Genomic DNA, 24,983 nt, shown 5'->3' on the forward strand with positions numbered 1-24,983 from the left:
CAGTGTTTTTAAGGTTTCTAATGTTTTTTCTTCTCAGAAATACTCACCTTGGGCTCTTTCCAACTGCGGATGACACTCCTATATCTGTTAACTTTTATATATGCTTGGGTGTAACCTCATTTGACCAAAGAAGGAGTGGTGCATTATGTAAAGTGAACATCACACCTTAACTTATCTACTTTTCATGACCGCTTCTACACAGTTTTTATCTTTTTTGTTATATCTCTTTCAGCATTCAGTTTTACTGAAAAATTATCTCACTACCACAAAGTATACAGTATAAGTAAGATAGAAACAAACAAAATACCCACAAGCTGTGTGTTTCCAGAATAATAAAAATTAGGATTCAGTATTTCTTTTGAATGTTTAATGGAATTTTATTGAAAACACTGATCTACAATGAAGTAATGTGGTGGGAGATTAGTGTCTTTCCTGATATGGCCAGGGGGATATTTCCACATCAATAAAGAAAATCCAGATGTGGGGAGTGCTGACTGTTGTGCTTCCATTTGTGTATTAAAAAAACATCCCAAATTCTGGGAAAGTTCTATAAAACAGAATAAAATGAAAGTGAAAGAAGAAAGAATATATATATAATATTTGTGGTATTGCCAGTCACAAACTCATTTCAACACATTATATAGAGAAACTCAATAGTTTCATCAATTATCTTACCAAGAGGTAAAATAATCAGTTAAAATCCCTGATTGCAAATTGCTCAGACTCATGGCACTTGATTGCTCTCGTACCAATACACAGACAAAGAATTTTTAAATTTCTGCACAATTTCATAATGGTGCTATTTATGGTCTAATGGTTGTGTTCCCACAACCATTAGACCATTAGCCTCTGATGATAGTCTGGTCCTAAAAGTGCAGCAGGTTAAATTGCCTTCAGCTCTGCACCATTATAGTCTGAAGACAGTTGTCTTATCAGTTCGGCTGTAAAATTTGAATCATACTGTGTTCTGTTCCATTTTCTTATGCAACAGTTTCAGAGCAGTAAACCAAACCTAAATGGCCATGTGTGAAAAAGTAATTGCCCCGCCCCAAGCCTAAGAACTAGTTATGTAATAACTGCAATCAAGTGACAACTGGCAATGAGTCTTTCACTTTGCTGTGGAGGAATTTTGGTTCGGTCTTTACTGCAGAAAGGTAGCCAGATTTCCAAGCATGAACAAGCCTTTTTAAGGTCATGCCAAGGAATCACAACTGGATTTTGGGGACCTTCCTTTTTAAGCCAATCAGAGTGTCTTGGTGTGTGCTGCAGAGCCCATGTGCTTGAGGTCACAAATTGGAGAGCAGAATTGCTAGAGAGCAAAATTCATGATTCCTTCAATCACAGCAAGTAGTTGAAGCAGCAAAAGCAGCCCCAGACCTTTAGATTGATTGAATGTTGATATGATTTGCCTAGTTGTGTTATAGTTATGAACATTGACCTTAAATAAGGCAAGCGGTTCTTTGGATGTTCTATCATCCATTGTGACCTCTTGTCCATGTTTCATGCTTTTGTCCAAAGTTCATGTTTTTTCCATTTGTGTACTTTAGAAATGGCTTTGCAAACGTTTCCAAACTGATATGTTGATATGCTTAGGGCCGTAGTGTTGTGTTGTTGGTGTTCTGTTTGGTGGTGGTGTGTCTGTGTGTATGTGTGTGCTTTTTCTTTTAGTCTGCTGGAGGGGAGGGGTTTCATGCTTGATTGCTCCACCCACTAATCAGCAAATCATCCAGTCTTATTTAAGGATGCTTCCAGATGACGTGGAAAGATTGCAGAGTTTTGGTGTAGACAGAATGTGAGAATGCCTCTTGTCTGTACTATTGTTAGTTAGTTTGGTTGTTTGTTTCACGTACTCGCACTGTAAATAAATTGCAGTATATTTTCACTTTTTTTTGTTGTGTGTGAATCCCTAAATCACATATCCTTCATCCCCTAGGCGGGAACGTGGCATGTCAATTACTTTGGTTCTGTTCTGGAATTTCTCACAGGTTCTATTTAATTGATTCAAGGGGTCTGGCAACTCAACTTTTCCAGAACGGGATTAACCACAGTTAATTCATGATAACTAATATTTTCATGACTAATTTTCCTCAATAAATAAAACCAACACTTAAAACATTTCTTTGTTATTTACATTTATTTAATGAAATAAATAAATTGAAGTGTGACAAACACACAAGAAAGGGACAAAAACATTTTCATAGCACTGTATATTTCTGTAATTTAACATTTTTAATGAAAAGTAAATGCCTTAACTTCTGGTTTCTTTTTGAAAGAAGATACTTTTAATTTGAAACAAGATGATGTAAGTAATCTGTTGATTGCTGACCATATTTTTATCCAGAAAGTAAAAACTGTAAACTTCATTTTAATCCACTGAACAAATATGCTGCAGTGTGAGCCAATGCTTTAATAGACAAACTTTATTTTATTCTGTACATTGTCTTTTTGAGACACTGTTGTTATATCTGTAGCACTGTGGCTAATAACATACCACAATAACTTTTTTTTTCTATGAACATGAAATAAATAAACACTGAAGAAGGTATAATATAGAACCATGTGCTTATGGTTGCATTTGTATTGTGTAAGTAAGTTTGAATCTGGTTGAAGATTAAATGATTGGACAGACTTCATTATAAATGTTATTACACTGGATGTGAAAACATATCATATAGCACTGTAATCTTTTATAACCAGATCATATTTGAGATCAAAGCAACTGGCTTATCATAAACTGTACCCATTTATTTGAAATGTTAAGTATGAAACACATTGCAAGTCACTGAACACCCAACAAATGTATTTTAGAAAACAGAGGTGGCACGAAAAAAAAGACTTTGATGAGTTGATCATGGCCAGTTACAGCACTTGCAGGAATCTTGATAGATGAGGCCTGGCTGGCACTTGTGCAGGTAAGTGTTACCACGGAAACACTGGAAGTACGTGGTCTCGTCAGTGGGGTTTGGGTAAAGGCCATCGGGGCGTCCGACACAGAAGGATGTAATGGGGTCAGGAGTGGTGGTTGGTGCTTTGGTGGTGGTGGGTTTGGGAGGGAAACCTGGGAAAAAATTAAATTGTTACGAAACATTATTTCTTATGCATGTAAATCTATCATGAAAAGAATTGCCTTGTCTCTTGTTTAATGTAATTTGCTCAGCGTGTTATGTAGGTAACTGCAAATTTACATCAATTAACCTTATGAAGTCTATCAGGGGACAATGCATGCTATTATTGTTCATGGAAGATTTTTTTTTACTGTGTTTGAAATTGCAGCAAATACTGAGCACACAGTGGTAGGATTTACTATGGTCACATAAAAGTCTCTTAATTGTCTTTACCCAGCGAGTTGCGCAGATGGTTAACCAGAGGGTAATCTCCCTCAGAGCAGAAAGTGCCCCCAAAGTCATCAAAGTCCAGGGTCCACACTGAAACTCCACCCAGGTCCTTTACTGTCAGCCACTGAGCCTGAAACGGTAAGGTTGGTGAAAGTTGGTTGTTCCAGTAAACACTTTACCAGGTACATTGGCTTGCTTACCTTAGCAGTGAAGCTCTCCTGGTTGTCAAAGCCCACCCAGGACTGACCGCGAGCTGCGTAAGGAACCTTCTGCTCCTCAATCCAGCCTACTGTCCCATCTGATATGAAGGAGCAGATCTGTGAGAAGAGAGTCAGGTTTTTACCGGGCCAATGGAGATTGTTTTGTTGTTTATTTGTTTTTTTCAATCACTGCCTAAAAAATTAAAGAGAGCTCAGAGAAATGTTCTTATGAAATACTTTGTTCTTTACATAGTTGAATGTGCTGACAACAAAATCACACAAAAATTATCGAGAAAAAAAAAATTTAACCCATGGAGGTCTGGATTTGGAGTCATGCTCAAAATTAAAGTGGAAAAACAGACAACAGGCTGATCCAACATGTCCTAAAACAAGTCAAAATGAGGCTCAGTAGTGTGTGTGGCCTACACGTCCCTGCATGACCTCCCTACAACGCCTGGGCATGATTCTGATGAGGTGCAGATGGTCTCTGACCTGGACTTAAGCATTGACCAACTGAATGGTTTGTGGTGATTGAGCAAGACATGACGTGCCAGATGTGCTCAATTGGATTAAGATCTAGGGAACGGGCGGGCCAGTCATCAATGCCTTCATCTTGCAGGAACTGCTGACCCACTACAGTCACATGAGGTTTAGCATTGTCTTGCATTAGGAGGAACCGAGGACCAACTGCACCAGCATATGGTCTCACAATGGGTCTGAGGATCTCATCTCGGTACCTAATGGCAGTCAGGCTACCTCTGGCAAGCACATGGAGGCCTGTGCAACCCCTCACCATTACTGACCCACTGCCAAACCGGCCGTGCCGATGTTGCAGGCAGCAGAGCGTTCTTCACGGCGTCTCCAGACTCTGTCATGTCTGTCACATGTGCTCAGTGTAAACCTGCTGTCATCTGTGAAGAGCACAGGGCGCCAGTGGCAAATGCCAAATGTGCTGCATGGTGTTGGGCTGTAAGCACAACTCCAACCTGTGGACGTCGGGCCCTCATACCGCCCTCACAGAGTTTCTGACTGTTTGAACAAACACATGCACATTTGTGGCCTACTTCTGGCAGAGCTCCTCCTGTTCCTCCTGCAACAAAGGCAGAGGAAGTGGTTCTGCTGCTGGGTTGTTGCCCTCATTCGCCATCCTCCACGTCTCCTGATGTACTGGTTTGTCTCCAGGTAGTGCCTCCATGCTCTGGGCACTACACTGACAGACACAGCAAACAGCAAACCTTCTTGCCACAGCTCGTACTGATGTGCTATCCTGGATGAGCTGCACTACCTGAGCCACTTGTGTGGGTTGTGGACTCCGTATCATGGTACCACTAGAGTTAAAGCACTGACCAAAACATCATACAGAAAGCATAGACTCTGAGAAGTGGTCTGTGGTCCCCAACTGCAGAACCACGCCTTTATTGGTGACGTCTTGCTAGTTGCCTATAATTTCTGCCTGTTGTCTAATCCATTTGCACGACAGCATGTAGAATTGATTGTCAATCAGTGTTGCTTCCTAAGTGGACTTTTTGATTTCACAGAAGTGTGAATGACTTGGAATTACATTGTGTTGTCTAAGTGTTCCCTTTATTTTTTTGAGCAGTGCATTTGTTATGTAGACATGGCACATCGTTTACACGTGAACAAGCAATTTCTAAGAATGTTATTAAATATTAATTTGTTTATTATTAATCAGCACATTATTTTATTAGATTTTATATAAATATAAACTACTATATGTGTGTGTGTGTGTGTGTGTGTATATATATATATATATATATATTATAACTTGCTAAATTCTGTGTACTAAAGGTTGATGATAAAATGTAACAGGATACCTCATAATACGACCAAAAGCCAGCGTCGCGGGTGTAGGGACCAGCTTCAGCAGGGCCATTTGTTGGCACACCCAGGCCTTGTGCAGAGGTGGTGAGGTGGAAGGTGCGACCAAATGTGGGGAAGGTCATGAGCAGCTTATCAGCAGGGGCACCCTGCTCCAGCCAGTACGTCACAGATGCGTCCTTCAGACCAGAAGTAAAAATACTTTGTGATTTGCTCTATTGTGGCTTGACCTCTATCAGTCAGTCCAGACACCCAGTCTTCACTCAATGTAGTTGGCGAATAGTACAGAGGAACTGTCAGTGGGGTTTTAAGGGTTTAAATATATGATTCCACAATTAAGGTGGTTTCAGTTATAGACCATTTTCACAAGAAAATTAAACTTTTCCACAATTATATGAAGTTTTTTTTTTTTTTTATCACTGTGCTTTCTCATCAGATTATGTTTTAAAAGCTTACAATATTGTGAAGTAGATGAGTTCCCTTGTCAATTGAGCTTGGGTAGAGAGGGCTATTGTGTCCCGTGACTGACTCCCAGTGCCCGTGGTAGTCGTAGGTCATGATGCTCAGGAAGTCCAACTGGCTGCAGAGACACATAAGGGCTTCAGTTAGAGAATCAGCTCGTGGTGAGCTTGGTAGAGTGTTGAAGTGTTGCCTGCCTGCGCCCACCTTGCAATTGCTGACACATTATAAGCAATGTCAACGGTGGACTTAAGTGGTGCCACTTTAGCGGAGAGCAGAAGGGGGGTTTTCTTTGTGTCCACAGCCTCTTTGGCCATTGCCTCTTTCAGCTCCTGCAAATGGCAGAGGAAAAGAGACAATGGATTTTACACAAAAAGCAAGTGTCATGAATTTGAATGTGAGTATAAAAAACGGCTTAATGTACATGTATAATATAGAATTACATTTAGCTGCTGTTCTTCTTTCAAAACTACTATAAAACAATGATAAATTAGAATGAAGTTAATTCAAAGACACATTAACTGATAGACATTCAAAGTATGCTGAAATCTCACATTCTGACCACATATCTTGAAATAGCTTTTAAAAAAGCAATGTATAACTTTATAAAGCATTGACTATATGCTGCTTTATGATGGAAGGCAACACATGGTAAATACTCACGTTAATTAGAGCAGTGAACCTCTGCTTGTCTTGTGGAGGACTGCCATTGTGTCCTGGGAACTCCCAGGCCAGGTCCATCCCATCAAACTCGTGAGTCCTAAGGAAGCTCAGGGCAGATGCAATGAACTTCTCACGATTCTCAGGTTTGGAAACCATTTCAATGAATCTGCAGAGTGGGATCAAATAAGTTGAAGTGAGTACATGTGCACAGTTCAGTGACTAGACAATAATCATTTTGCTAAAATGTATGAAGACGTTGCTTTTAAAATCCATTTGATCATGTCATTTAAACCTTGAACTTACATTTACATTTACATTTACATTTACGGCATTTATGAGACGCCCTTATCCAGAGCGACTTACAAACAGTAGTTACAGGGACAGTCCCCCTGGAGCAACTTAGGGTAAAGTGTCTTGCTCAGGGACACAATGGTAGTAAGTGGGATTCGAACCCGGGTCTTCTGGTTCATAGGCGAGTGTGTTACCCACTAGGTTACTACCACCCGTACAACTTACGGACTAACCCCATTCACCCAGCCTCCAACTGACAGTAGGGTCTTCAAGGCGGGATTACTGAAAAGAGAAAAAATTAATAGCATTTAATTATCCATAATATCCATAACATGTTCCAATGTGGTAATATGTTTATGATTGGCTGAGACTGAATGATCATTGGTTTTGAATGTATTTGTTCAGGTTTTACATTACTTGACTTGATAAAGTTTATAAAATTTTACATGCTTTAGCAGCTGCTCTTAATAATATTTGTGAAAGTGTCATTATGATGCACAGCAAGCACAGCACCCAGTGACACAACGAAATGTGTCCTCTGGTGAGCTGTGGGCAGCCATGAAAGGCGCCTGGGGAGCAGTGTGTGGGGACGGTGCTTTGCTCAGTGGCACCTCACTGGCACCTCAGTGGCTTCTTGGCGATTCAAGATTTGAACCAGCAACCTTCTGATTATGGGTCCTTACCTGATAGTCCACCACTGCCCTCTGAGTCATGGCATCATGTATTATTGCCTAATGTATGCTGTTTACTTACACATTCTTCAATCGGTTGAGGCTTTGGTACATCTCCACATCATTCCACTCAACAGTTGTTAGCTGGTTGTCTTTGGTGATGGTGGCGAGGGTGAAGATCACATGAGTGCAGAGGAAGGGGTCCACATTGTCAGGGGTAAACTTCCCAGCACCAGGCCTGTATTGTGCCCAGTTGGTGATGTAACACACCAGCTTGGTGGAAGCCACTGGAAAGTGTAGATATATGCAATATACTTATCCCGAGTATTTCTTCATAATCACATGACCGAAAGTACACCAGACTGTCATGATCAATCCATGAACTGTGGTTCCTTCCAGGTAAACTGAGCATCGGCATCTCATTTCTGCTATTTGCTGTGTTAAGTGTTGGGAACCAGAAACACCTTTTTTTATCACCTTATAAAACCACAAGTATTAACATAATTTTAAGATACATCAGAGACATTTTTAAAACAAATTTTGGCTATTGGTTAATTGGTTGTGACATTCCCTGGCAGGGCTACATTACCGACTCAAGCACAGCCATACTACTTAGTGTTGTCCTTTACCTGTTCTATGACACCATTAGTCTTGATAATTATGGTTTCAACTGGTGAAGGAGGGCAATGATCAAAGACAAATAACTTAAAAAATGGATGTGGTTCAGTTTCTGACCAATAATAAAAAGCAAAAAAGAATATTCAGAAACACTCTAGAATACTTAATTAATTGCTGAATATAATATAATTGTGTTAGTCCATTTTTATTATTTCCTCAAAATCAAAGTAAACACGTACCTATCTGCAGGGACAGCAGCAGCCCAAAAGCTAAAGGACCGAGTAGAAAAAAATCATATCATCACTTTCACAACCTTCTGTTATAATCTGTGAATATTTAGTAAATGAAAGGATTTAATGAGCAACAGATCTACCTTACCTGCAACAAACAGAAGTCGTGCCATCGTCCTCAGTCCTCTGTGCAAAGAGAATTAAATAATGACAGAATTTTATTATTACTTTGTACTATTTAATTAATCAGTCTGACACACTGACATCATGCATCTAATGATTTTTAAATTTACCTGTCACCACCTCAGACCACAGACCTCAGTCGCACACAGAACAGCTCATTTATACTCTGCTAATACTCTATTACCAAAGTTCAGCTGATAAGCACATCATTTATGATCTTTATCGGGAAACAGTAACTGTTGTGGTGCAGTTAATAATCAACAATCTAGCTCGATTCAATAAAATCATGTTAGGGGACAATCATGCGAAAATGATAGAATTTTATCTGCGTGAAAACGTGTGAATAACTCCATCCATCCATTCAACTTTTCCAGTTTTGGGTCATAGAGCGGTGGTTTTTCTGAAGGGTGCAAGTCCAGTGCAGGAGGTTCTAACACTTATCAGTAAACAAGAATACTGGTTTCATCCTTAATAAACATTATTTCACATGTGTTTCACATGTGTTGCCAGACCTTTCAATCCAATATCTTCTTGTACAACATGAATCTTTAAACGTATTAAATAATTTTATAATGCAAGATAATCGGTGTAATTTAAAATCACAAAGGACATGCAATTTTAAAACAATTGTGTTTATTGAAGAATATTTACAAGGGCCATGTTCTCATTGATTCTTACATTTGGATTGGAAACGCTATAGGATTTCAGGAATGCTTTCAAACATGTTCACCTGATAATAGCCTCCAGCAGTTAGTGGAAATGAATTGGACTCCCTACATTTTACTGAAAGGTTGTGATATTAATTGGTGTTGATTCCTGAATTCCATGGACATTGTGTGTATAGATGTCTGGGTCTACAACAATGTACACTTATACAATGACTGCAGAAACAATAACTAGGTGTCCTTTGTTCTGGACTCAATATAGAAATGTCAAAAGAAAAATCCACAGTGTGCTCCTCAGTGCAGTCCAACATCATCACCTCAATGGCTTAGTTGAACTTTCAACATGTCATATGTGAAAGCTCAGTGTAACAAATACATAGATGGCACACAATAGTGAAATACCTGTTTTAAAAAAGAAACCTAACTTGAACATTCATGGTTTAGTGTGAGAGCATCTATTTCTATATTTATTAGGCCATTACATTCACTACTGTGTAACTTCTTTTTTTTTTCATAAAATCAATGACATACAAAACTCTATTTCAGTTAAAAACACAATTAAGCTGAATACAAAACCACCCTGTTCTTATCTGGTGCTTTAACTGGTTTAAATGTTTGAACATTTACAAACTGGGGGTTTCTGGGCCTTTCAAACCAACCAGTCTGTCTTCATTCTTCAGCCATGCATTAATATTGTATTTTACAATCATATTGCATAAAAAAAATAGAAAACTATAAACATGTAAGAATGGACGTAAAAAGCAAAGACACCATACAGTGGAACACAGCCACAACCTTCATCATGTACAAGTAGACATCAAGCCAGCACAGGTCTTTGTTAGTTCTTCATCTTCACCTCTACCATGTCATGAACTCTTTCATTTCCATTTTATTAAATAAATAAAAAATTCAGGGATGTTCCCTACTTTCTTGTTTTTTTTTTTAGTCACTAAAATGGAGACGAAAGAGTTCATGACAAAGGAACTGGTAGGAAACTGTCTTTTATCCAGTCTGAGAACTGATTCAATCATGTAAATTAACTTTTAATTTACTTTGAATCTCTCACATTTGCAAAATCATCACATTTCCTGTTGTTGTCTGCTGTTTTATCACTCATCTCATCAGGTACAGTCTGTCTGAAGTCCTCTTATCACGGTTAATGACACCATGTCTTTCATGTCCTAATCTTTCTTGTGACATGTTGCTGTGGGTTTTGAGTGAAAGTATTATTAATAGTTAATAATCAATGCAAGACTTATATAAGCCGTAAAACTGTAAGATAACAATGCACTCGAAAGATAACTTTGGCGCGACCCACTTGTCAAATTAACTCAGGCTGCAACAGAATTTTTTTGTGTTACATAATGCAAATACTTGAAATGAGTTCTACTGTATAAAATATCTGCCAACATTCATTTAGGCTCAAACCCATTTCACCCCCAAACCCACTGAATGCAGTTAGATGAAAACCTGTGAAAACTACCGTTCAGTTCATGCAAAAACTGATGTTATGCGAAGTTTCATGAAATATTTGTGATGAGATTTTCATACACACACAAAACAGTAATTTATGGCAACTCAGCCCAAATAAAAGAATTACGAAATGCCAACTTTTATGTGTACAATTATAGTGATTCCCATGATGGCAGTGTTCAGATGCTATAGTCTCATATGTCATAGTCGAAACAGTCTTAACACAAAAACAAAACACTGATATTTGCTGGCCAAGGTTTGTGTGAAAAACGCTGATTTCCATAAGGCAACTTTCTGTATGTGGCACGCTGTCATAACCACCCATTCCTCAAGACATTTTTTGCCGTTTTAGTTTTCATGTAAAAAGCAGGATAATGTGAAACTCCTCGTTCCAAACACTCTCAACCTCATCCTCAGAAGTTACATACAGTACAATATTCTTGGATTATGAGAGGAGGCAAAAAAAAAAGAAAAAAAAAATCAAAAGTGAGGCATCCATTGTTCCGCTGAGACAATGAAAATGAGTCCCCACAATGCAACGGTGAGCAGGAGTAGAGGGCAGGATGAACTGGAAAGGTTTGCCTCGTTCTGCACCATCATCCCAGTTCCTGTGGAAGCAAACGAAATGCGGAACAAGTTATTTATGAGCTGATAACACAGTGTTACAGAGTGGAGTGTCCCCGTGAGAGTGAGACCTTTCCTTTTCCCATTTACATGTCAATTTTCCCAAATTAGAGCTCTATATGTTTGTTTGTCCCATATAACAATAAAGCTGTTTATATTCCACTCCTCTTCCTTGTTGAAATCCATGTGATATGAGCTGACTTTTCAATTTTCGACTGTGCTATTTAACCTTGTTCCAAAAAGATGAATAAGGGAAATCACTTAAATTTCAAAAGAGAAACATTAAAATATATATCCTCAATAAATACAGTAGTGTCACTTCATTACCTGAGTCTCGGGATACAATGATCTCTTGCGCAGCTCCGTCTCCACCTTCACCCCACGAGCGGATTTCCAGGACTACGTAGCTATTGTCTTTCGGAAGAGGAAGTCTCACTGAGGTCTTTCCTTTGTCAAGGACTTTCAGTGCAGACTGACCCTCGTGTTTGTACAGCACCTACAACAAAAAATTACTTTTAATAATAAGCAAACAATTATGAACAAACAAAATTGAATGCACTGTGGCAAAAAGTTTTTGTACCATGTATTAAAATAAAAAATCTCACAAAATCGTACACCGACAATGAAAAAAATCCTAAATTTAGATCAGATTAGATCGTATACTAATAAGAAGTCTAAAGGTTAACATGAAAAGAGATTAGTTGTGAAAATTATTATTCTATCATAAATGAATTATTTTAAGATAGAATAATAGAGGGTGGTAGTAGCCTAGTGGGTAACACACTCGCCTATGAACCAGAAGACCCGGGTTCGAATCCCACTTACTACCATTGTGTCCCTGAGCAAGACACTTAACCCTAAATTGCTCCAGGGAGACTGTCCCTGTAATACTGATTGTAAGTCGCTCTGGATAAGGGCGTCTGATAAATGCTGTAAATGTAAAAGTAAATTTTTCTAAACGCTGGATGTGAATTGTTTTGCATGCATAAAAGCGACTGGTTTATTAAGGAAACCTTGATGGGAATCCAAGGTGTCTGCAGTATGTACCTGATGTGTTCAGAGCTTCTTGTATCTCATTGGTTCAAACCAAAGAACATGTCTATCTCTGTCTTATTGTGTAACTTCCTCTGCTGACAAAGGAGCTTGTGCAGAATTAGTCTCAGAACAAAATCCACAATCCTTTCACCATGGGGGAGTTCCTTCTTGCACAAGTGTAAACGCTTTATCTTACTTAAACCCACGGAATCCTCACATATAAAATTTCCTAACAAGAATCACTACAGTGTTTTGCTCAGGTTTTTTTTTTATAAATAACGAATCAAAAGACATATTTGGCATTTGCTATATTTTTAATACTTGATATTTAACATTTTTGACCAAGAATCCTTTTAACCAAATTTAATCAAGTCATGGAAATATGTACATAACACAATAGAATTACGCCACAGCCCAGACACGACTCACTTTGTATCCTAATACAGCTGACTCATTGTCCATGGCAGCCACCTGATCCCATCTCACTGTTACCCATGATCCATCTATCTTCCATGAGATGTTCCCTGGTGGCCGGTTTGGTGCTACAAGGACAGACAGAGATATGAGGTTTTAACATTGTGATTAATGATTAATTCAGTCAGTGCTTTTAACATCCACACGTGTCCCATTATTATTTACTAATACCATATATCATATAGCACACTGGGAATGAAAGTGAAAGTGATTTTATTTGTCATCGTGAAACACTGCGGTGCACACAAGCAAATGTGTCCTCTGCATTTAACCATTACCCTTAGTGAGCAGTAGGAAGCCATAAAAGGGGACAATACCTTGCTCAGTGGCACCTTGGCGGTTAAGGATTTGAACCCACAACCTTCTGGTTATAAGTCCGCTTCCTTACCCGCCATGTCACCACTGCCCCAATGTCAAGGACACACCCACAAAGGACACAATCAATGGAACTGAAGGAGGTATCTCACGAGGTTTTCTGGTAATGACAGTGGTGCGGGGTGACGGAGGTCCAGTTCCGGCACTGTTGTAAACCAGGACGGTGACGTGGTACAGGGTGCTGGGTCTCAGGCCAGACACTCGGGCCATGGTCTCCAGACCTGCTGTTCTGACGCGATCAGCCGCTGCCTCACGTTCGTGTTGCCGCCAGTAACGGATCTAAGATTCCAATGGATAATTAATCACAGAATTTAAACAAATAAACTGATATAAAATAAATAGGTTGGTAAATATGGAATAGAAAGCATGCTTGGACGGCCTGTTAACTGGCTAGTAAACTATTAAACTAACCTCATATCCTCTCAGGACTCCATTGGTTGTCAGATGCTGTACAGGGTCCCAGGACACCTGGATCTCGAAGGCAGTAAGAGCAACAGCACTGATCTTCCTCGGGGACACAGTGGGCTCTACCAGGTGGGCGAGAAGGAATTATCATCCTGTTAAACCAGCTTCCATCGTAAAACGTTGCTAAAGCTGTAACTTGAGTCAGGATGGCAACTATCATGAAATGGATGAAGTAGCAAATATTAACACCTTAAAATCTCTGTATTATGTGCCAGAGAGCTTTTATAATTCAGTAATATAAGCCTACAATATAAAACCCCAACAGGCACCTCTTTTTAAATATTCCAAATCACAGTTTTGATTATTTTTTAATATATTTACAAGCAACACGAACAATAAATACAATAATCACATAAACAAAGTTATATATTGTTCAAAATGTTTTGCTATCGATAACATAATAATACCTTGTTCTAGATACCCATTACAGAATTGTTCAACAAACAATAAAATATATTTAACATTTTTAATAATGAGGCAATTGAAACATAATTTTTCATAGTTTCATAATTTGTCTACATTCTTTTTTACATTTTTGTAGGAAAATGGTGCAACCTAAATTTTGCTCAGAATTTTTTTGGATCCTTGACAGTATCAGAACATTTTAACCATAGTAACATGAGGGTAATTACTCACCTTCTTCTGCAGAGTGCACTACAGCCACCTGGCTAAAGGGACCTTCACCCTTTCGGTTGTAAGCCTTTATCTTGACCTCAAAGGGGCAGTAGGGAGACAAGCTCTGGTTGATGTAGACGTAGCGGGAGGACTCCACGTTGGGGACTCGCACCACCGTCCAGGTGGGTGCATCACGCTTACGAAAGGCTAGAATGTAGCCAAAATTGTCCCCATTCTGGTACTCTCTGGCCATGGGCTGTGGTGCATTAATTAAAGCCAAAAACAAATCATGGCTTTCCAGAACATTATGGCCTCTTTCACTTTCAATTACTTTCTATGCTAAACACTTTGCCAAACAATTTTGTTTTGGAGTGATCATTTATACATAATTGTTAAGCTACATTGGATTAATTCACATTGTGGTAGGCTGCAATACATACAATTCTGTTCCTGAGCTCACACATGACAGTCCTCTTTACATTTGTGGCCTTAAAAAACACACACCGTCCAAGTAATGATGAGCTCACTGCGGTCTCCGCCTCCCCCTCCAAGTCCACTGGGTGCAACTGTGGGTGCTGAGGAAGAAAAAAAGAGCAAACAGAACTGACTGTGACATGAATTTTGAAGTTGAGCTTTATTCTCAATTTAGATATATACGCGTTAGACAGTATATAGTAAAATGAAATAACGTTTCACCGCATCCTGGTGCTACATGTAACATTTAAACAATGAAACAAAGTTACATACTGACATAAAGTGCATATGTGCGACAAAAACGGTACTAAAAAATATTTTCAGTGTTTCACTATATTTACTAATGAAATCTACTAACATAGCTATTGTCAAATCAGAGGTTTAAAATAACCTAAGAAAAAACTGCATGCATGCTACATTATAGCTTGTCAAATCATACAGATAATCTAGATCCAGGGTGTCCAAGCTACGGCATGCAGGCCAACTGCGGCCTGTGATCCATTTTTAATTGGCCCACAGCTAATTCTAAAAATATAATGAAATATGGCCCACACATTAAATTTGTTCTCAACCGTAGTGTACTTTTTTAGTTTCAACACAAGGTGGAGCTATTGGAGGGTGCTAGCGCAGCTTAATTTGGCTGCGATTTTCTAGATAAGAGCCACATATAGATAAATATATGAATGGCTATGTCACCCACTAGAAGTGGGGGATATCAGAGAACAGGGTGGGGGGTTGATGGTGTTTTCTTTCTACAATAAAACGTGTGCTGTTTAAAAAAAGTCCATCAGCGTAATCGCCTCAGAAAAACAGAAAACTTTAAAAACCAGCCAAATGCTGCTCAAAAAAGAGCAATGGGGTAATGTTTAGTATGATTAAACATGATATTATGATATTTGCTAGAAAATTAAATTAATAAAGAAAAACAACAAGTTATTAATGGAAGATGTGATTTTATTTGGGAGTTATATTGGCTGGATCTGTTTTATGGAGGAGTCATGATCCCCAACCCCCCCGGCAAATGACGACCAAACCAAGCATGTGAGTTGCAATTGCAGCCAAATTAAGCTTGAGTTCAAAATTGCCTAAAAGCAGTTCAGTGAGACAACATGAGGGACTGTGTACTTCAGGATGTGTTCCTTTGAGGTTCTGACCTGCCTGTTTGGTTTGGATCATCTGGGAAGGCATACTTGGCTCCCCACTTCCCAGGATGTTGCTGGCAATAACTTGGAACTCATAGTTCATCCAGGGTCGAAGGTCATTTACGTGCGCAGACTCGGCATTGCCCTCAATGTTGTGTGGTTCTGAAAGATCAAGACATTTCTTTCATTATATTTAAGAAAATGAACAGTCTGCTACAACATACTGGACACAGTACCAGCAAAATTCAAGAAAATATTTGATTGTTATTTGAAGTTTTATTTAAACAATATTTTACTGCAGCAGGTACTGTGTTACTCTAAAAATGGCAATGAAATGGCAAATAACAATGGAAGAGAGACAATAGCCAATAACTAAAGAAAAAGTCTATTGTCTGGGAATTGTACTTTCATCTTACAGGAATTCATTTGTTCTGGAACAGAACTGATGGACATAGTTCTAAAGGTCCCCTATTATGAATTGTTTTTTGCTTTTATACAGGTCTTAGTGGTCCCCCTATACTGTATCTGAAGTCTCTTTCCGAAATTCAGTCGTGGTGCAGAATTACAGCCACATTGAACCAGTCCCACAATTCGATTTCCCCAAGAGGTGCAGTTTTAATGTCTGTTGCAGTGTTGCAGTGCACTGCAGAGAGGCGGGACGAGAAGGACAGCGGCCTATAGAAGTGAGCGGGCATTCGGAAATGAAGTCATCAACACTTTTCACAAACATAGTGAAGGCGTTTCACCAGAACGAAAATAAAATGAACCGACTGGTTTGTCTCCGTCTGACCTGCCGCTATCTGAATGCCGAAGCAGATTGGCCAAAACACTCTTTACACCTATCCCCATTTCTAGCCACTGCAGGAATGAGAAAAGAGAGAGTGAGGCCCACAATGATCAGAGTTTTCATGATAGTGATTCAATTTTCATGATAGTGATCAGGGATGTTCTGGTTCTTCATATGCAGTGGCAGTTTTTGATATGGGCAACACAGGTTTCTGCCATTTTTTATTGTGTGTGTGCCCATGCTGCCCTGACATGCCAGCGCATTGATTCTGGCATCTAATAACCAGCTTACAAAATAAAAAGAAATACAAAAGCACCAGACATTGTGACGTAGACTTATAATTTGCACCAATGTGTTTTTGTAAATTTGGGAAGTGAGCGTGAAGGCCTCAGTACGTTTACTTGCTGCTGCTAAAGTCTCACACACAATCTGTGGAAAGGGGAGGAGGTGGGGTGCTTCCAAATAAAGCACATTTCATTCATAATATTGTCAGTACAAGCCCATTATGTAATTTTTCATGGGTTAATGGGGGATACCAGGGCGCAAAACAGGCTCGGACTGTTCATATGGGTTCTAAGATGGGACCAATATGGGCCACCTGTTTGGTCCCTTTGTACCACCCATATGGGCTATGGGGATGGGTAGAGTCACTGTGATAGTATAGTGACAGTTTTACAGACTGCTCCCTCTAAAGTGTGAATTTTAAAACAGATTTATTTTATGTTGAGTTTAAGACAGAATTATATAAAACACTGTGAAGTAAATTTAACACAAATATTTGACTTTAGTGAATGCACTCACCTGTCCTCATCCTCCTCCACTCGTGTGTGTGTTTTGACCGGCCCATGATGAGGTACTTGCTGATGGGGCTATGGTTGTCATATCCACGGCTCCAACGCAGTTCCACCGAGGTCTCGTTGGCGCTTTTCACCACCAGACCTCCAGGCGGTCCAGGAGGCCCTGCATAGATGTGAATTTGGTCACATTCACTCGGTCCATCAAGCAATCAGGAGTCAAGCGTACAAAAATGTGCAATGAGATTCTGGACAGCGACAAGACTGAATGAAGGCCAAAGCACAGATGACCACATTACTGGGACCTGAGATGCCATGCCAGGAGATGGTCTTTCAGGCAATATGTCTCAGGAACAGAGAAAATACAGCTTATATAGAAGGTTTTAAAAGGTTAATTCATGTTAACCTACTGTAATAATTAACAATGATAAGTATTGCAGTTTTGTGTGGATATGTAATCTAATAGACATAAATGAATCAATGAACAAAAACACAATTAATTTCCCCCATTTAATTAATTGAGTGATAAAGTGCTTACAGAGGAAATTAGTTCATTTAGATTAGCCACTGGGCCCATTATAGCCCTCATTTCTCAATCATTCTCAAGTACTCACCACATAAACACTACAAAAAATTTACATCTTCAAATTCAATATTTTGTGCCTTAAAACCCAACACTGATTTTCAAAACAATCTGTGGAGAAATAGATCAAGAAGCACTTTGTGATGTACTGTAGCTTGTTAACATGCAGAGGTTGCACCAAACTCCCCATTTCATTGTTTTTGTGGAATGGTGGCACAAATCATGTTTTTAATTTCAGTATTAATGATGCATTAAATTTCACTGATGAATGTTTGAATTATTTATGAAGTATACTTGGGCTGTTATGGTTCTATTTTTCCATTTGCCCCGAAATAAGGTTTTCTTTTAGAACGTTATAAACGAATGAAGGATTCTGAAACTCATTTCAATCTCCCAGATGTATGTATTCCTCTTTTCATCCTAGATGTGCCAAATGATTCACAAATACCCACTTATAGGAACAAAATGAATGTGTGGTAGAGTGTTTCTTTACTTCATTGTTCAGTGTGGTAACTGAATTCAGGTCCAGATATTAATTAAGATTATAAACAGAAACATCTGTGTTTTCAATGTCCACTAGCCATTAGACGTTATTTTTATCAGAGTAACAACTAAATTAGAATGGGTTAATTAAACAATGATTCCATGGAGGCCTATTCATTTAGTAATTTCAGTTATTAATAGATTTCCTAGTAAGTATAAAACGTGGTTTGAGAAAACAAATTTGAGATTGTTTTATGTTGCATCTTCTTTTTCAGTTATGTTAAGTAATTATAGTATAAACCAAATAAAACACAACCGGGTAATGTAATAAGATATGAGTCTCCTCTCACCTCGGACCACCAGTTTAGCAGAGGCAGTGGCTGTATCCACAACCGTCTGAGCAGAGCAGGTGTATGTGCCAGCTTGGCCCAGTTGCCCGTTCACAATCACCAAATCCCCGATTGTCTCTTTCTGGTGGACAAAAAAAAACAAAACACATTTTGGACACATTTTGTCACCTTGCCATGTGCACAGAGCTGAAGTGATAGAAATGTATGTGTGTGTAAGTATGAGTTTATCCAATTGTGTGTACTCACCCCCTCCACGCGATGGTAATGTTGGCCAGGCTCCTCTGTATCCAGCAGGACCCCGTTCATGGTCCAGGTGAAGGTCAGGTCCATAGTGGGGTCATGTGATGCATGACACTGCAAGGTGACATTCTCTCCCTGGTTGATGTCAGCGTTGGAGGGCGCCAAGGTGATTTTAGTAGCATCTGAGAAAATCAAGAGGCAAAATATAAAACACGAATAGAGAAAGGACAGTGAAGGTTGGCTGGAAATTTGTGAATGAAATTCCTTTCTGTTTCTATGGCAACCAGGCCATGTCTATTGTTTTTTGAATTTCAACAACAACTGTGCTTCTTCAAAATGATGAGCAGCTGACTAGATGATGACACCCAAGACAGCACACAGTATAAAAGGGACGGAGACATAAACAGACAGGTGCGAACTCATTCGTTAAAAATCTCTTCACCTTTGCTGTAAGCCTTATGCTTATTGGCCAAGCCTCACACAACCCTTTTTGACCCAACTACGCCTCTTTGGATTTCCCTTCTGCCTTTTTCCTTCCCCGACCAAGATTTCAGCCCAGCCTCTGATATTGTATCCGCTCCTGAGACCCGACCAAGCCTGTCGTCCACATTTGCAACCTTCCACTACCACTACCAGGCCAGTACCACGTCTCCTCTCTCCACAGCCCGCACCCCAGCGACCTCCGTCATGCTCCAGAGAACAACCATGCCCACTCTTCCTCCCTGCCAGTTCAAGCGTAATCACCTGATTCTCAGACATTTGGCTAAGATCAAGTGTAGTATGTGTTCTTATCAGTTTCATATCTGATACGTACCCAGTATTGCAGTGCCTCTGGGAGCGGTGCACTTTCTACAGCCATTATCACCTCACACACTTTATAAATGATGCACCTTACTGCTCCTGTTATGTACAGTTATTTATCGTTGTTCATACAAGGAAAACTTTATTGTGTGTCATATGTTGTGTCTATTGTAACAAGTGTTACACGTGAGCTGCTCCACTGTGCCTTCTAAATTAATAATAAATAAATTTCTTTGAATTTGAATCACCCCAAGCCCTGAATCCCACCCGCTAGTGTGCCCTATGCCCAGGTCAGTAATTGTTCTTTATAGTCTACAGAAATATTTAATTTTACAGTAAGATATGTCATGCCAGTGTTTCCTGCCACACACAGTTAGTTGGGTGTGTGAACTGCTAAAACTCCGTGGGTACACTGGAAAGATGGATGAATGGAGAGAGACAGACCTCGGACTGAAAGGTGCCCAGTGCTGTTGGCTTTTCCCAGGTAGTTTTCTGCGAAGCAGGTGTACTTCCCCTCATCAGCACGACTGATGTTGTAGATCCACAGGACACCGTCTGGAGAGACTGTCACTCTGAACGGGAGCAATGCAGACACACTACATATCACACAACTTCTCTGCAAGATCAAACAACCAATCAGATCTTCAAAAGGGAAAAACATTATTAGATTTTGATCCAAGAAAGGCTGCAATGCTTGTTGAAATATGATGAAACAATTTGAAACTTTGGGGACGTTGGACTGACATTTTGCCCTGTCTGTATACACTCTTTCATTATTTATTACAGTGCACAGCAGTAATTTCAAGAATTTCACATTTCAAATGGCAAAGCCTACCTGCTGCTGTTTGTGAGGAGTTCGGTGCCGCGGCTCCAGAACAGCGTGGGCTTGGGAGCAGCGCGTGGTTTGCACTCCATCCTCACTGTTCCCCCTCGAGCTGCTGGAACCAGCCGGCGCACCGGGTTCAGACGGAAGTCCGGGGCCTGGACTGAGGTCAGGGGAAAGAACATGAGTTTGTTATGAGGAAGAGTCAGTAATGGCGTCTTTCAGCTTCTTTTCAGATGGCAGAAATATGTTTTACAACAAATTCATAATATACTCAATTATAACAAAAAATAATATACTTTAGACGGAATTGTTGTTCATGTGTATGAAGTCTTTATATAAAAACACAACTACCATTGCCCTTCAGTATAATAAATTAGACAGTGTCTTTTGTTGCCAATCAGGATATGGTCTTCACCTTGCACCCTCAGCTCAGCATTGGAGTAGATCGCGCCGTGTTTGTTCTCAGCAACACACTGATACATCCCTGAGTCTTCCAGTGCCAAGTTGCTGATCCTCAGGCTTCCACTGCTGACATCGACCCTGTCCTGAGTTGAGGGCAAGTGCCGTAATTAAAAAAAGGTATGAGGTGAAAAGATACAAATTTACTTTAGAATTAATACTATCCTGATGAATCTATTCAAATGTCATTTAATAGAGGAATAGATGAACATGTCTGTCATATTCCCTTTTCAGGGAGCTCCGGTTCTGTTTGATGTTCATTGTGTGTGTCCCTGATTTGCAGATTGTGTGTATAGTGTTTGTCTAGTCCTTGTCCATTCATTATATTTCACTGTGTCTTGTTTTGGTCGCCAATCAGAGCTCTTGAATCATTGTACTGATAATGTATGTTTGGTTTAGTAGTGAGCAAGAATTATTAAAAGGAAAGAAAATTAAGTGAAATTGAGGAAAAAATGTGGAGATAGAAGAAGCAGGGCAGCTATCAACAAGAGATGGTGGTGGTGGTGGCCTAGCGGTTAAGGAAGCAGCCCCGTAATCTGAAGGTTCGAATCCCAATCTGCTCACTCAGGGTGATGGGTTAAACGCAGAGGATTACAAATTACAGCGTGAAATACAAATTTCACTGTGTGCACCGTGTGCTGTGTATCACATGTGACAATAACTTCACTTCATCTTTATTACTTTAGATATCAACTGCGCCCAGAACAAAATATCAAAGTTAATGTTCTGGATATCAAAAATATTTACATAGTACATCAACAAAATGGAATGTGTGAGTAACTAGCAGCAGTATTTTACTTTTTAATCAATTGATATCTGTAAATTCTGAAGATATACAATGTGAAAACTGCGTCGATTATTGTTATAATTAAGTTTTTAATTCTTTATGGTTGTGTGACAGTGTGGTGTGATTTCAAAAAGAAAAAAAGATAATTGTCCATAAAATTTTACAAATCATGTGTCATCCCAGTGTTTCCTCCCACACACAGTTAGTTAGGTGTATGAACTGATAAAACATGTGTGTATCATGTGACTAACAGCAAGAGGTATGGTCTGACTGGAACAGCACTAAACAGGCCCATCTAGGCCCTGGTCCCAGTCCAGACCACATGTCACAGCATCTCCAGTACAGAGAACAAACCCATCACAGACACTTGAACCACCGTCCCCATGTTCTCATCCCCATGGATTTATTGCTGTAGGTGAGAGTGGTGTGTGTGTGTGTGTGTGTGTGTGTGTGCTCATACAGATTGAAGGGTTGTGTACCTGAGTGCTGAGCGGCTGTCCATTTCGAAGCCAGCGGATGGTGGGCCGTGGTTTTCCCGCCGCCATGCAGCTCCAGTGCAGCTCAGAGCTGATCTCCACTTCTGAGTCACTCATCACCTGCAGCCATTCTGGCTGAGCTGTGCACAAACACACACAGACACAGAAAATTCAAATTTGGTACATACATCATGTATTACTATATAAGCACACACACACACACACACACACACACACACACACACACACACACACATACATGCTCAGCCTATAATATGGCATCACTGGCATTAAATCCTGCTGCTGCTGGGTAATGAATGTATCATATTGCACACTGGAGAGCTGAAAGCACTGGAGGGTTTTGGTAATGCCTCACTTCCAGGACTTCACTGCATTTATATTCCCTCATATAACGGGATATACTTTCATTTTGAAAAATGCACAAGCAAAAGTCTTTCAGTCATTTGAGACAGATTTCTTTCAAACCTCACTGCAATTCATTTACATGGCAGAACTCTGTGTCTTTATGTCTTTATAATCACTTATAATCAAAAAACATAACAGGCTTAACAGGCACTTACATTAAATGAGGTGATAGGATCAACTACAACATTACGGTCTCCTTGTGCCATCAAGACCAAGATTATCAAATAATTCACTGGTACAGTCCTCTGACCTGTGATTAATCATGCTCATTTTAATTTTGCAATGGTTCATCGCATTCCTACTGAAAATGTGTATACTATGCTGAAAAAAATGTTCACATTTAAATGAACATGGTTGATGGTTACCATAAGCATCTAATGAAAGTATGGCTTGCAAGGAGACATTTAACCAAATATTAATAAAATATTTAAATATTTCATAAAAATGTGTATATTTGAGTCAATATGTATAAAAAAATGTATACCCCCCAGAAATTCAGTTTTTTTCCATAATTGGGAACTAGTTCAAAAGACAGTATTTAAGTACACTATTTAAATGTTTTAAAGAAGTTCTACCTTGTACCACAATGCGGCCCTGGTAAGTATCTCGGCCCTCCGAGTTGTAGGCCTCGCACTCATACATCCCCTCATCTTCAAAGTTCAGGTCAGGCAGGGTCAAGATGGGTCCGTCAGCACTGGCCAGTGCCTTGGCTGACAGAACGCCCTCCAACTTCCTCCATCGAAGCTTTGGCACAGGGCTGAAGAGGGCAAGACAGAGCATTGCAAAGATTTTTGCTGTCGTTTATCAATACCTGGGTTCTTGGAAGGGTCATGCGCAGTAAGTAACAGACTATAAATATTTACAGTAATGCAACAGCCCATAATGCACTTGGGCATGTGACTTATGGAGCCTGAAGCCAAATTTGCGATATAATTAGAAGACAAGGCTGAGCAGTGAGGTCTTCATATGGATGCATTTCTCTCTAAGGTCATTTCCACGGGAGACAACAAATCACATCCCAATCATTGTGGTATTTACAGGGATGGAAAAATGAAATTAGGAAAAAAACATTAATTTGTCTATTTAATTTTACAACTGTGAGGCATATAAACAATTTATGCCTCCATTTGTTTCTGATGACTTTGTACTTTTCGGCATGGACTTACTTTCCATAAGCAAAGCATTCCAACTGTGCACTGTGCCCTGCAAGCGCGTACGTCTCAGCAGGGAAACGAACACGGATGCTGGGTGCCGACTTTCTGGGGTTTGCTGCAAGATAATCAGATACAGTTTTACAGTTACATAAGTTTATACTGGGGAAATTATTGATTTTGACTGTATTGAAGGTGTGTTAAAACTAGGGCATGATGAGTTTTGCTAATGTTTAATCATCATTTTGTATTAGTTACCCGAAATGCTAAAAAAAATCAATGACTATCAGAATAGTGGTTAGCCACAGCCAGTTTCGCTATATTCCACAAGCTACAGAAATAGCAATAAAATGACCTTTCTTTTCATCTAATCACTGTGACTACAAGGTGAGTGGTCACCGATCAATGAAGATCAGACACAGCAAAACATCTTTATTCTGGAGCATCTAAAATATCACGAAAGGGAGATTTTCAGATCCTAAAATGAGACGGCAGCTAAGCATGGTGAAGAAGATAAATGTTCACCCGAAGTCTAATCAAAACATTTGGACCTCTTATACCAAACATGATATTAAGAACATTTGGCAATATTTTTTTGCAGATTCCAGTTATGAATTGGTTTTTATGCTAATCTATTGTGTGAATAGTATATTGTGCAATAGTGCAATAATATATTGTCAGAGGATTGTACGGAGTCAGAAGCTGAGTAGTGTATTCCCTGGTAATCTTAAGTGAAAGTATAACTTAACTGCTTAACAATTTCGTTTAATAATAACAACAACAACAAAAAGTATACAACATGTAAACCTTCATGAGCTACAGCAATGCTCAGTTGAGTTCATCATACCCCCCCTAACAGATCAGAAAAGGTTCAGGTTGTTTTTTACTTTTGTGCAGAGTCTATGCTCATGCTTGTAGTGAGCAGACATTGTTTCATGAGTCGAATTGCACAGTGAACATTTTATTCTCAAAAAAAATCTGTCACTGAT

General features: G+C 39.5%; 2 protein-coding genes and 1 pseudogene across 2 annotated transcripts in view; 1 reads left to right on the forward strand and 2 right to left on the reverse strand.

The window, feature by feature from the left end:
* Positions 1 to 2,849: 2,849 nt before the first annotated feature.
* On the reverse strand, positions 2,850 to 8,479 carry chia.1 (chitinase, acidic.1). Its single transcript, XM_028998275.1, has 10 exons — positions 8,455 to 8,479; positions 7,541 to 7,772; positions 7,013 to 7,069; positions 6,497 to 6,662; positions 6,041 to 6,165; positions 5,831 to 5,954; positions 5,371 to 5,553; positions 3,536 to 3,652; positions 3,339 to 3,465; positions 2,850 to 3,058 (listed from the first exon to the last, which is right to left on the reverse strand). Exons 1-10 carry the CDS (start codon positions 8,477 to 8,479, stop codon positions 2,850 to 2,852), a joined length of 1,365 nt encoding a protein of 454 aa, XP_028854108.1.
* Positions 8,480 to 9,105: 626 nt separating this feature from the next.
* The window catches only part of cntn2 (contactin 2), a 40,507-nt gene continuing 24,629 nt past the window's right edge, over positions 9,106 to 24,983 (reverse strand). Inside the window, exons 7-23 of the mRNA XM_028997909.1 lie at positions 24,010 to 24,112; positions 23,419 to 23,600; positions 22,421 to 22,557; positions 21,111 to 21,240; positions 20,705 to 20,855; positions 20,314 to 20,441; positions 19,075 to 19,250; positions 18,829 to 18,949; positions 17,420 to 17,578; positions 15,844 to 15,993; positions 14,720 to 14,790; positions 14,237 to 14,471; positions 13,547 to 13,662; positions 13,228 to 13,414; positions 12,716 to 12,828; positions 11,579 to 11,747; positions 9,106 to 11,235 (exon numbers count right to left, since the gene is read on the reverse strand). Of these exons, the coding sequence (XP_028853742.1) occupies positions 11,108 to 11,235; positions 11,579 to 11,747; positions 12,716 to 12,828; positions 13,228 to 13,414; positions 13,547 to 13,662; positions 14,237 to 14,471; positions 14,720 to 14,790; positions 15,844 to 15,993; positions 17,420 to 17,578; positions 18,829 to 18,949; positions 19,075 to 19,250; positions 20,314 to 20,441; positions 20,705 to 20,855; positions 21,111 to 21,240; positions 22,421 to 22,557; positions 23,419 to 23,600; positions 24,010 to 24,112 (2,456 nt within the window). The 3' untranslated portion in view covers positions 9,106 to 11,107. The remainder of the gene's footprint in view (positions 11,236 to 11,578; positions 11,748 to 12,715; positions 12,829 to 13,227; positions 13,415 to 13,546; positions 13,663 to 14,236; positions 14,472 to 14,719; positions 14,791 to 15,843; positions 15,994 to 17,419; positions 17,579 to 18,828; positions 18,950 to 19,074; positions 19,251 to 20,313; positions 20,442 to 20,704; positions 20,856 to 21,110; positions 21,241 to 22,420; positions 22,558 to 23,418; positions 23,601 to 24,009; positions 24,113 to 24,983) is intronic.
* Positions 19,812 to 19,919, forward strand: LOC114801498 (uncharacterized; annotated as a pseudogene).

This window comes from Denticeps clupeoides, chromosome 12 (assembly GCF_900700375.1).
Source record: "Denticeps clupeoides chromosome 12, fDenClu1.1, whole genome shotgun sequence".
Taxonomy (NCBI): Eukaryota; Metazoa; Chordata; class Actinopteri; order Clupeiformes; family Denticipitidae; genus Denticeps; species Denticeps clupeoides.